This window comes from Dromaius novaehollandiae, unplaced genomic scaffold (assembly GCF_036370855.1).
Source record: "Dromaius novaehollandiae isolate bDroNov1 unplaced genomic scaffold, bDroNov1.hap1 HAP1_SCAFFOLD_37, whole genome shotgun sequence".
In the NCBI taxonomy this organism is placed as follows: Eukaryota; Metazoa; Chordata; class Aves; order Casuariiformes; family Dromaiidae; genus Dromaius; species Dromaius novaehollandiae.
In genome coordinates this window covers 2,021,697-2,034,832 of record NW_026991398.1, presented here as the reverse complement: position 1 = coordinate 2,034,832, position 13,136 = coordinate 2,021,697, and the positions used below count along the sequence as shown (strand labels likewise).

At 53.2% G+C, this 13,136-nt stretch overlaps 1 protein-coding gene across 1 annotated transcript; it reads left to right on the top strand.

The window, feature by feature from the left end:
• Positions 1-4,652: 4,652 nt before the first annotated feature.
• On the top strand, positions 4,653-5,573 carry LOC135326212 (olfactory receptor 14A16-like). Its single transcript, XM_064504062.1, has one exon. The coding sequence runs from the start codon at positions 4,653-4,655 to the stop codon at positions 5,571-5,573; it is 921 nt and encodes a 306-aa protein (XP_064360132.1).
• The last annotated feature ends 7,563 nt before the right edge of the window (positions 5,574-13,136 follow it).

The window sequence follows — 13,136 nt, the reverse complement described above, 5'->3', positions numbered from 1 at the left end:
GTGCCCAGGGCAGCAGGAGCTGCTGGAGGGGCTGCAGGGCCAGGGCTCTGGTGCTGTGCTGGGCAGTGGGGTGGGCATGGAGGGGCTGCAGGCAGAGAGGGAGGGGGATCTGCTGGGCACAAGAGCAGGGGAGACAGTGACCAGCTTCATTGCAGGGCCTCGTCCCCCATGCCAGGGATCTGCTGCCCTTGTCCTTGGGCTGTGCCTGAGCTATGCTGTGGATATGCCTGTCCTTGGCCCTGCACCTCTTGGGTGCTGACCTGACCCTGTCCCCATCCTGCTGACCTGACTCCCCATCTCTGCCTCAGACCTGTGTCTGACTATGGTCAGGAAAGCCTTGGCAAGGGAAGCTGGGACCCAAGCAGATCCCAGAGAAGGTTTTAAGTGAAAACATTGGCCATAGAGACACAGCAGCAACTCTTGCCTGACAGCCCACTTAAAGAAGTAAGGAGTGCTTTGGATTTGGACCCCCTACCTGGGTGACGCTGCACATGGAGTCTTAACTAGATGAAAAAGTGAGAGCAGCCACTTGGGGTGTGCTTTTTAATGTGTAGTTATGAAAGCAGCTGTTTCTGTATCACACCTTGAGTGTCTAAGCACCACTTAATGCTGCTTAAAGGTGCACTCAATGGAGCACCACAATGCTCTGCTACAGAGCACTGGAGTGCTGGGAGCAGCAAGAGCTGGGCTGCTGCGTGTGGGAAGGGGAGCTGGGAGCCGAGGGTGCCGGCAAGGCAGGCAGGGCAGAGTTGTTCCACCAACGAGAGGTGCCGTCCTGCAGTGCTTGGACAAGAGGAGCAGAGCAAGTTTGGGGATGGTAACCAGGGTCAGGTGCAGTTCAGAGATCACAGACAAGAGCGTAGGGCTCTAAGCAGCCCTGCTGTGCGTGGGAGGTTGGACTGGAGACCTCCGGGGCTCTGATCCCACCAAAACTCCTCTGCAACTCCATGAATGGAAAGACCCCGGGCACAGAGACAGGCTCTGCCTTTCCCATGAGCTGCACTGCTGGCAGGCAAGGGGCAGTGTTAAAGATGGCCTCTGACCCTAGGTTTCCCAAAGCAGAGTCTCAGACGCGGAGTATCACAGACTCATTTACTCTAAGTGGTACAGCAGCAAATGACAGCTCAAGCTGGGTGCCTCTGGAGAGGGACCCAAACAGAGAAACTCCTGGGCAATTATAACTTTTCAATCTAAGTTCTCCACCCCTCACGTGATAGTTCGTACCAAGAGTAATATTGAGGTCTGGGGTCTTCCCATTCCCTATTGAATCCTATCGTTGTTTCTCCAGGTCTGGAGGAGATAGTTCCAGACCATAACAACTAACACTGCCCCAGCAGTGAGAGGCGGCTTTGTCCCTCCAGGTCCTAATGCCCTGCACTGGTCTTATTTCAAAGCCTTGACACCCTCCCTTTCGGAGTGTGAGACAGAGGAATGCAGACCGCTTGGAACTCCCTTATCTTCCCAGCTTGAACCAGTTCTGGGGCCTCTTTTACTGAACTAAGTGAAAGTTCCTCATGTTCTCTGAGTGCAGCCTAAGGCTGCAGCAAATTTAGCTCCTCATGCTAAGCCAGTTTTATAGAAGTTGTGCTAAGCGGCTACCTCTAGACAGCCCCAGTCCAATATTCTTTAACAGTTTCATAGTCGCTCCACCAGAGCAAGCAGACACTGGCACATGCCTGGACCACCTCTGTCTCTTCAACTGTCACCAGGTGTTTGTGTGAGAGCAACTGACTCCCACCCTCCATCTCCAGTGATCGTAATGGGAGCTTAGACAAGGAGCTCCCAGGCAGACACCTATGTGGTGCTCACTTCAGTTTTGGGAAGGGGAATCCCACCTCCTGTGTCTTTGTGGAGTTCACAGGAGTTAGTTGAATGCCACTGCATCCCAGGGGCCTCTAAAGTGTCATGAGATGCCCAGACTGACTCATCTGAATCAACACCTGAACCATGGGAAAATGAGCTCCCTTCCTGTCCCCTTCTAGCTGTCCTGCCTACTTAAGAGATGGGAATATGGATTTCCATCGTGGGAACTTTCCATCTCTCATAGAGAACCATCCTCTGATGAAACAAGTGACAGTGCTGTAGCTGGTCTCTCTGTATTGTTTAGGGAGGGACCAAAGGTGATTATTTTGCTTTACATCAGTGAACATTTCCCAGGAGGAGGGAGCACAAGGGACAGAGAAATTCAGGCCTTCAGCTGGACCCTGCTCCTGAGTGGGGCCAGGCTCCTGGGATGGAGGGAGCTCATGGCAACCTGGCAGCACTGCCCAGACACAGCTGTGTGCAGGAGCAGCTCCTCTGCAAAGAGCAGCAGGGCTGCGGGCACTGCCTGCTGCTGCTGACATGAGATGAGAGAAGGCAGAAAGAAGTGCAAGGCAGTGTGGAGTGGGAGGACAGAGGAGAGCTGCTTGTGGGAGAAATCTCCACAGCCCTTGACACGGTAAGCCTCTGGCTGCAGGGCAATGGTACTGAGGCTCCTGCAGGGATCTTCTAAACCCACTGCAGCACGAATGATCAGTTTTTAAGGATCGCTATCCCAGCTTCTCCAGTACGGGGGAGGTGATGCTTTAGAGCAGGGCTTCCCTGTCACACCGTCACAGGCACAGGGCATGCTGCTGCCTTCTGCCAGGGACGGTGCAGGGCTGTGAAGCTGGGACATGCACCAAGATCTGCCCAGGGCTGTGATTCAGAGCAGTGTCCCTGCACCACAGGGGAAGGTGAAAAAAAAAGGCTACTTGAAAGGGAAGGAGTTTCCCTTCCAGGGCTTTCAGTTTCCTAATTTGGCAGGGAGAAAAAGGGAAAGAGTTTGCTGGTTTGGCAAGGGACTGGGACTCACTAACCTTCACTCTCAGAGATCAGTAGGTCTGTGAGAAAGGTCAGCAAACCCCTTCAACCCCACCTCAGCCTACAGACAGCACCAGCAGCACCTTTATGGTCTCATCAGGGTTTATGTGACCTGCTCCTTAGGACCTGCATGCAGAGATGCCCCTGGCAAGTGCCCTGTCCTGAGTAGTTTCTGTAGGGCAGAACTGTGCACATGGAGGGTGGGACGGGGTCTGTGAGCACCGACAGGGAAAAGATGTTGGGATCGAGAAAGCTCCAGGCAGCAGGGACAGTGCCAGGCAGCAGAGATGGGCAGGGAATGAGAGGGAACAGTGAACACAATCGTCATGGGAGGGTGGATTTGGGCAAGTCATGGTCAATCCCTCCGATGCAGACACCTTCCTCTGAGCACTCCCCCATGTCTTCTCTCCCACCCAGCAGAGCCTCTGCCCTGACAGTCGTGACATCCAGGGCATGAGCAGCCTCCTCTGCAGCCAGACCTCTGGCAGAGGAGAGGGGCCTCTCAGCTGTCATGGGCCTGTTTTGTGCTGCCCGACAAAGGGGCTGAGAGTGACTGCTCTGCAAATGTCGCTGTCTGCGAGGTGGCACGTCCAGCTGGGTAAGGTGAAGGCTTTCCCGAGTGCCTGTCTGTCTGTCTCTCTCCTTGCCTCCTTTGGCACTAGGATAGTGATGTTGCTCCTTTTTTTCCCTCCTGTCCATGCTGCTCCTGTTCTTCTCTCGATCTGCCTGGGGCTGAGGGTTTCAGATGAAGTTCACACGCTGACATTGCGAGTTGTGCAGCAGAGGAGTCTGCATGGAAATGAGGTTGCCCCAGCCCCCTTCAAACTTGTGCAGATAAAGGAAATGCAGTCCGTGGAGTTGGGAAATGAGCTGACTCCTTTAAGGAGAGCCCATCTTCAGTCCTAACGGTCCTTTGACTGTTTCTCTGTTGGGTCCTGCTGGGCTGTGAGCTGCCCTCCAGAAAGGCACTGCTGTCTCATAGCATCTCTGTGATCTCATAGCATCTCTATGAAGCAGCAGAGATGCTGAGAGCATGGAGATGGTGGTGGGAGGCTGTCAATGGGCATCTGAAAAGAGCCCTGTGTATCCTTGGCTAGAAGAGGAGTGTGGAGACCTCCCTCAGGTGCCTGGAGAAAGGCAGAGAAGGTTGGAGATCTGCACTTTGAAACTGGACTGCTCTGCTCTCAGCAGGGGCTGGTTTTCTTTTGGTGGAACAGCATGCTCCAGCTTAAAGAGGTACAAGCACAGGACAGGTAGGAATGAGACTACTAGACAGTGGAGATGTCCCCACTCCAAGTGACAGTGCATGCTTTCCTCTCAGGACTCACAGTAGAAATGCCAAGGATTTCTACTTTTGAAGAGCACTCCCCAGGGGAGACGAGGGCCTCTCAAAGAAAATAAACAATATTTTAAAAATCCCTGAAACTCACTTCTGCAACCCTTGTCCTTTAGAATTGGGAGTGAAGATGCTGAAAAGCCCTTCCACAAGACGAATGAATTTCATTTGACAGAAATTGTGAATCTGAGAGCTAGTCACCCCCATTCCCATGTACCCCCTGCTGTATAGCAGGACAGAGTCCTACGGAACCTATGGGCAGAGGTCCCTGCTCCTCATGACTCCCTCTGCCCTCACAAACCAGAGCTCAAGCAAGGGAAATGGGCAAAGGGCCTCCCAATAAACAGCGAACCAAAATGAGATTATTAATAAGAAATGAAAAACATTATTTATTTATTTTCCCTTAAAAGTCTCTCCTAACTTATCAATGTCTTTTCCTCCTTGGACAGTCTGCCATGGCCAGGGGGAGCAAATGTTGAACAGCAGCTCCTTCAACGAGTTCCTCCTCCTGCCATTTGCGGACACGCGGGAGCTGCAGCTCTTGCACGTCTCACTCTTCCTGGGCTTCTACCTGGCTGCCCTCCTGGGCAACGGCCTTGTGATCACAGCCATAGCCTGTGACCACCACCTCCACACCCCCATGTACTTCTTCCTCCTCAACCTCTCCATCCTCGACCTTGGCTCCATCTCCACCACTGTTCCCAAAGCCATGGCCAATTCCCTATGGAACACCAGGGCCATTTCCTACGCAGGATGTGCTGCCCAGATCTTCCTCTTCCTCCTTTCACTTGCAGCTGAGTGTTCTCTCCTCACAGTCATGGCCTATGACCGCTTTGTTGCCATCTGCAAACCCCTGCACTATGGGACCCTCATGGGCAGCAGAGCTTGTGTCAAAATGGCAGCAGCTGCCTGGGCCAGTGGTTTTCTCTATGCTCTCCTGCACACTGCTAACACATTTGCAATACCACTCTGCAAAGGCAATGCAGTAGAGCAATTCTTCTGTGAAATCCCCCAGATCCTCAAGCTCTCCTGCTCAGACGCCTACCTCAGGGAACTGGGACTTATTGTGGTTAGTTCCTGTTTAGTCTTTGGGTGTTTCATTTTCATTGTGCTGTCCTACGTGCAGATCTTCACTGCTGTGCTGAGGATCCCCTCTGAGCAGGGCCGGCACAAAGCCTTTTCCATGTGCCTCCCGCACCTGGCCGTGGTCTCCCTGTTTGTCAGCACTGGCACATTTGCCTACCTGAAGCCCCCCTCCATCTCCTCCCCAGCTCTGGATCTGGTGGTGGCTGTTCTGTACTCGGTGGTGCCTCCAGCAGTGAACCCCCTCATCTACAGCATGAGGAACAAGGAGCTCAAGGAGGCCTTGAGGAAACTGATTCAATGGGTATGATGTCAATGCCAATAACTGTCCCATGTGCATCTGCTCATCATTCCTAGGGTATTCAGCCTCAAGGATACATATTTTTCATTTCTTTCTTTCTTACTTTGCTCTGTTATATTCATGTGAAAAGGAAATATTTAGGTTCATCTTACTTCTCAATAATCCCTCTCTTGTATTTGACCCAGAGGCCATGTAGAAGCAGGAAGCCAGGCTTCCTCTTTCATCAGCAGAGATGGGGGAACCTCAGAGCCTGCTACTCTGAGCTCCCTCGGATGCCCCCAGGGCAATGGGGAGAGCTTCTATCTGCAGTGTCTCTTTCAGCACTGACACCAAGGGAGCTCAGGGGCACAGAGTCAGGCTCAGGTGAGTACAGGCGGGAGGAGACCATGGGTCCCATGTCCATTAGGAGAGCTCAGCTCCTCTGGCCACAGTCTGGGTGTGATCCCACACCCCTCTCCTGCGAGGGTGGCAGCCGGCTGTCACTGTGGGCTGATCCCTTCCCTCTCCAGTGCTCCAACACTCACAGCATATCGTGAGTGGAGGGGAGGAGAGTCTGGATGCAGCCTGTGGGAACAGATGCCCTGCTCCTCAGGACTGTTCCCCCACTGCCACAGCAGGCATTTCCTTGCTGCAGCCTTTGCATGGGGGCTACAGCTTTCTGGGAGACACATCCACCAACAGCAGCAGGACTTTCCCTTTTCAGGGCGTTCCTCCTCATTTCCACACTGTCCTGCTGTGCTCTCATGTGTGTATATGGCCTCAGTGCTCTTGTAACGTGCTTCCGTGTGCATTTCTGTGAGCTCAGGCAGCACCAGGCCCTGGGCACCCTTATGCCAGACGTGGCCTCCAGAATAACATTTCCATAATAAAAGGGGTTCTCCTCTGTTATCTGCCTGAAGTCTGGCCTTTCTTCAGAAGATGGAGTCAAAAATATGCTCAAGGCAATGCACCACCACGGGGTCCAGTGTTCTGCTTGTGAACTCCATGGGAGCCAGGGGATGAGCTCAGAGTCCCCAGTAATCTGTTAGGGACTGAGGGTTGGATTCAGGGCTCATCTCTTGGTGACCAGTGCCAGTGGAGATGGTGAATGGTGTCTGAATTACCTTCCCAGGGCTGTCTCACGGGTGACAGTGCTGATGACCTGACCCTGTCCCCGTCCTGCTGACCTGACTCCTCATCTCTACCTGGGACCTGCCTCTGACTACAGCCAAGAAAGCCTTGGCAAGGGAAGCTGGGATCCAAGGAGATCCCAGGGAAGGCTGTAAATACAAAAGGTGACTCCTTGTCCGTAGCAGCAACTCTTACCTGACAGCCACTATAAAGGTGTGAGGAGAGCTTCAGATTTTGACCCTCTACCCAGGTAACATTGCATGCAGAGTCTCAGCTGCATGAAGAAGCGAAAACAGTCACTTGGGGTCAGATTTTGTGATGCCCAGTTATGACAACAGGTCTTTCTGTGTCACAGCTTGACCCTTTATGCACCATTTCTGACAGGGTTCCTGCGACAGAGAGTATGTTGTCGGGAGCAGCAAGAGCGGGGCTGCTCCGTGCGGGAAGTGGAGTTGGGAGCTGAGGGTGCCAGCAAGGCAGGCAGGGCAGGGACCCACCGATGAGAGGTGCCATCCCACAGTGCCCGGACAAGAGGAGCAGAGCAGATTTGGGGATGGTAACTGGGGTCAGGCACAGTCCAGCGATGGCCAGACAAGACTCAAGTGTTGGGGACCAAAATAGGATGACGCTGTGTAAGACAGCAGAGGATCTCTAAGGCAGAAAGTGATGATATGGTAACTATGATCTGTGGCCAGAATGTGTGCACGTGAGTTGCCCGTAACCACGATGTGCCTTGCTGCCTACGTGCCAGCAATCACAGTGTGCCTTCCTGCCTGCCTGCCAGGGATCAGGATGTGCCTTCCTGCCTGTCACAAGATGCCACAACGCACAAGGAGATACGTGGCAGGAAGAGGGGCTGGCCTTGGTTGGTTGCTATATAACCAGCCATTGTTGTCTCAGTAAAGGAGATCTCTTGCACCATCCTATCTGAGGTCCGTGTCCTCATATGCCACACTCAAAGGCTCCAAACAGCCCTGCTTTGTGTGGGAGGTTGGACTGGAGACCTCCAGAGATCCTTTCCCACCAAAATTCCTCTGAGATTCCATGAATTCTTGCTCCTTGGCCTCTGCTCTAGCACGGCTGGCAGGGCGTGGAGAGCCCCTGGGGCAGAGCAGAACAACCTCGGCTGGGAGAGCATCGGGGGGGGGGGGGGGGGGAGATCCAGAAGTCCCTATCTCAGCCCTGGGCATTGGAAAACTCCCTCACGCACCCCGAGAGGCTCCATCCGCCTCTTTCACCCTCCCTGTGCTCCCCTCCAGTCGGCCAAAGTGGAGTCCAGCATCGCCTGGGGACTCTCTTCCCCATGGGGAGGGGAGGGAGGGCCTTCACCAGCCCCATGCTGCCTTTTCCACCCCTGGCCTTTGCAGCTACCTGGGCCTGGGTCCACTTGCCTTCCTCACAGTCATGGCTCCCCTGAAGCCCATGAAGATGCCGGTGCCCCTACCCTCGAGTGGGCATCCACCCCAAACCTGGAGCCTGACTGGCCAGAAAGGCATCGCCCATCCAGTGCCCTGGCCATACCGCCAAGGCCAGGGGTCTTTGCCCCAATTTCCCTGCTCCTCCCCTGCTTCTGGCACCGCTGCTGTTGTGCCCATGTCAAACCCTCCTGCTGCCAGACTGCCCCTGGCCCGAGGCAGCTCCAGCTCCCTCCAGGGCTGCACTGGAGCCTTTCAGGAGCAGGCTGAGGTGGGGCTGGCACTGCCAGGGTGGGTCGGGAGAGGGCAGCTCCCCTCTGCTACACTGGGGCTGGTGCTGGGGCTGGGGCTGGGCACAGCGTTTCCCTGGGGAGCTCCCTGAGGAGCCGCTCCGGGGGATCCTCCACCTCTGCCCTGGCAGCAGCACCAGTGCTCAGGGTGCCGGGGTGGAAGTGCACAGAGGGTGGAAGGGGCACAGGCTGCCCAGGGGAGCATCAAGATCCTATCTGTGCACACAGGGATGGAGTGATGAAAGCCAGAGCTCAGCTGGAGCTGGCATCACAGACCTCGGACATGGAAACTGCTGGGGTATTATTAAATGACTCCTAAATGATCCTCCAGAGTCTGGGAGGTCTGAGCGCCCAGCCCCTGCCCAGTCCCGGCTGAGCCCCACATGGGGGTCTGCAGACAGCCATGCTCCAGGATCTGCTGGGGTCTGGTGCAGAAGAGAGGCCATGCAGGGCTGGCCTCTTCCCCTCCATCGGGGGACATCTCCATGTAATAGGTTCAATCTCAGGTCAGGTGGGGTTTTCCCCAAATACGCCTTGCAGGTGGGGAAGCCCCAGAGGGCAAGCCTGACTTGGAAGGTGGGGGGGAAGGCAGACAACTGAGACTGTCGGAGCCTGACTATCTCCTCCATGGTCACCAGTAACTGTGACATCAGAGACTGTGACATCACAATTGGGCAACCAGGTGAGCACATGAGGCGGGGCAGCACAGGCTCACCTGCCCTGGAGGCCAATGGGCACCAGCGTGCTTTTCTTTGCTCTGGCAGGGGTGATGACCTGAGGGACTGCTTCAAAGCAGTTTCCTAATAGAACAAGGAAACCTGCTTCTCTGTCTCACCCAAGGCTGGAGCTGGTCATTTCTGCTGAATTTCATGACCTCTGGCCACCTGCAGTCCTGCTCTCAGATCACCTGGGACTAGAGAGGACTCCTCTGGCTTCTCTCTCAGGGAGAAGGATGGACTGCATTTGTGTCTTTTCTGCTGGTGGAGGCAGTGGGTTCCTAGGATGTGTCCTGGCTCCCAGAGCTCTCCCCTGGACACACTGGCCAGCGTGCTTATTGCCGTGGCTTTACTGACTGTTGGTTATCCTCTGCCTCTGGTTGTTCCCACTGTAACCGTCTCCTTACCAGATTTGCCAGGCTGTCAGCAAAGATGCTTCTGCCCTGCTTGTTCAGGCTGACCCTATCTCTTCTGAGCAAAGAGGGCCCCATGGTCGTAAAAACCAAAGTCCTGTTGCTGACACCAGCTGTGCAACAGTTGTTGGCCCACAGGATCTGTCCCCACCTCCTCAAGCCCTTTGCCATCACCAGCACCCAATGTTGAATTGCCATAAGACATGCGGACACCCAGGCAACTCGTAATTCCCGAGATGCCAAGGTAGATGCTATGGTGGCTGTTAGCGTGATTATTGCTCCAGGGTTAGCAGATTGGATTCACCACAGAAGCGGCCATCTGGGTGGAGATGGGGCCACCCAATGGACTAGTGTTCGAGGTCTTCACACCACCATCGTGGCATAAAAAGGGACAAGACAGCATTGCCCTTGTTGTACCCACTTAGCTCCATGGCGGTTGCAGAGCAAAAAGCTGTATATTTGCAGAGGACAAAAGCCTGGGCAGGTGTGGCAAATTGATCATATGGGACCCCTCCTGGAGAGCCAGTGGCACAGATATGTCCTGACCACTGTAGATTCCTACTCTGGTCTATTGTACACCCACTCTTGTGCCACAGCTACCCAGGCTCACATCATTAAGGCATTAGAAGACTTGACTGAGTTTTATGGTTCCTTGGTGGAAATCCAAAGTGATCAGGGCGCTCATTTTACAGGGAGTGGCATTTGAAATTGGGCTGGAGAGCGAGGACTAACCTGGATTTATCACAGCTTACCATCCACAAGGGCTGGGATTGACAGAACACATGAATGGGCTGCTCAAAGAGCAGCTGTGTGAATTATCTCCTACTGGTACCCTCACAGGTTGGAGTAAAGACATTCGTCAGGCCAATGCCTGCCTCAGTGACTGCCCACTGCATGGCTCTACCCCATATGCTCGTTTCAAAGGGGACTCCATCGAGTGGCCGTGTGTGCTTAGAGTGCAATGACTGCACTGCCAAGCCTGCCTCCCCATGTGAACCAGGCCCAAGAGTGCAGGGTTGGATCTGTGATGGCCACACAAAGAAATAACCCTAGAACCAGACAGCCATCATCTTGTGAGTATGGGGCTGGCCATCGCCGTACCTCAAGGGTATTACGGTTGCATGGTGCCCTGTACTAGTTTAGCTCTCTGGGGAGTAAACATCATTGCAGGAGTCATTGACTCGAACTATCTTGAGGAGGTGAAAGTTGTGATCCATTACACCAGATCCCAACCCCTGTGATGTATATACATGGAGACCAAATAGCCCAGCTGATATGTGACCGGATAGGTGTCCCCACTATCTGGGAAGTAGATTCCCTGAGGCCCACCCAGCAACTAGGCGGTTTTGAGTCTACAGGGCATGCTGTGTAGGTACATGATGTGACTAAACCCAAACAGTTGGAAGGGGAAATTATTGCTGAAGAGCAGGGGATACCCACCTGGTACTAATCAAAGGGGAGAGTGTCCTAGTCTATAGTCTGTCTAGGAGGCTCTCACCCGGACAACCGTGACCTAATGAATATGCCGAGCAGAGGCACAATGTTGCTGCTCTCCATCCCAGCCCTGTACACTGACAGTAGCTGTGGCACTGAAGAAACTGCAGTAAGCGGGTCAAACCTGACGTCCACAAGATAATGAGCCTACTTCAAGTACGACATGATGTAAAATCCAAAGAATCAGCATGGGACAACCCCTGGCAGTCACTGTCATCATGGCTGTTGAATTTAGGACTATGGGAAAAACACAATACTCTCCTGGTCTTCTGGGTGGATTGGTTTTGCATGCATGTATGTTATAATTTACTATATATTTACAATCATTTACTTGCTTGTATACCTTAACTGCTAGTTAAGCCAATGCCTGAAAGGCATGTCCGAACTGTGCCTGCACACTGGTGGCACCAGTACTACGTCTCTGTCAGTCATGGGGTGGAGTGTAGCAAGAACACCTGCAGAAGACCTGCTGAGGAGTCAGGGGACTGGCAGAGCACATGATTGCAGCCCCAGCGTGTGCTCTCTACACACTGACCGAAACCCATCAAGGTTGGACATGCACATTCTGTTTTATCAACAATGTCTTGCTGCTTCGCAGCCAGTAGCTACTCAAGCCTAGCACAGTCAATATAAGGAAATAGTTCTAGTAGCTAAAAGGGGCCCTTAGGATAGACAATGTGAGTGCCGCCTGGGCGTCCAACCTGGGCATCCAGCAGCCTCCAATCAGTGACCCCTCCGTGTGGTTCTCGGGGCTCCCTGCACAGTTTGGAGTGCAAGTCCTTCATTAAAGCGCCTCTGTTTAACCCCTCACAAACCTTGAGTGTCTCTCTGCACTGGTATCCAACCCTCCCTTTCCTGCCTTGTGGTCACATATAGCCAGTTGATCTACTCAACTGAAACAGCCATTTATCTAAAAGCAGGGCCACCCTCCAGTCCCCATTGTGTTGAGATAAATTCAGCTTTCTTTGCAGCGCTGTGGTCAATCATGGTGATGTTAGGGGCCTGCTTTTTGTAACTCTGTACCCTTTCACTGAAGCCACTGAGACAGTGTTTTCCGGAGACTCCATGGCAGCATTTTTTTCTTCGCATGTTTTTTTCTGTTGTTTTCATGGCCTTGCACCTGCAAACCCTAACATACAAGGAACATGACAAGCCTTGGCCAACCTGCAAAACAGTGCTGAGGCCTTCACAGCCCCCGAGCATTGTTTTTCCTAACACAGTTTTAAAAGAAGAAGGCAACAGGATAATAAGCATGCTTTTCCCAGCATCCCAAGATTTCTGTGGCTGGGTCACTGGAGCAAGGACTTCTGAAATGACTGCATGTTGAGCTGTTTCGATGTGAAGTGAGTTCTCAGCAGCCCAAAATCAAGACCTACAGCCTCTAACAGAACAAGTTAATCCCTCCTGAGACGATTGTGCTGGCCACCAGAATTATTCACTCCAGCTTATCTGGCATCCTGCACGAGTACAGCTTTGAAACCTTGGCATATGCAGATGCCAAAAGGGCAATCATCAGCAGAGAGTTTGAGTGCTGTGGTCAGGAGAGAATATATTTATCACCAGGATGAAGGGTCATTGGGAGAAACATTATCTTCAGTCACATATACCCCCCTGCAGATGGAGACAACTGCCAAAGACTTTTACAGGAGACTGAAATAACCAGCGCTGCGATGAGCTACAAATCCCCCATGGCTTTGCAGAAGATATAAGTCCTGGACTTTTATCTCCGTTTCCCCACACACACACTCGAATACCTCTTTCTCTGCAGAATTCATCTGCATGAAGGCTGTGAGCGCTGTGCTGAGAGAGCTCCCTCGAGCATGTGCACCAGCCCCCCATGACAAGGAGTGGTTGAGTGCAGACAGCAATGCTGTTACTCAAAATGCTGTGCACTTGGGCTGGGGCAAAGCTTTTGGCACAGTTTTGGTCACAGCCATCAGTGTAGCAATGTATAAAAAGTAGGTGTGTGGCTCTCTCTAAGGCCATAAGCAGAGTCGTGTTTTGAAGGAGCTTGCTGGAGACTGGCTACAGACCTGTGTACGTGGAGAATCATTGCCTCAGAACTGGACAACATGGCAGAGGAAGTGCTCTGAGACCTTGCTAAGCCCTCCAGACTCCAAGCCTTCACAACCAG

Excerpts from the sequence above, each read along its gene's own strand:
- LOC135326212 (XM_064504062.1), top strand. The coding sequence starts at position 4,653 with ATGTTGAACAGCAGCTCCTTCAACGAGTTCCTCCTCCTGCCATTTGCG.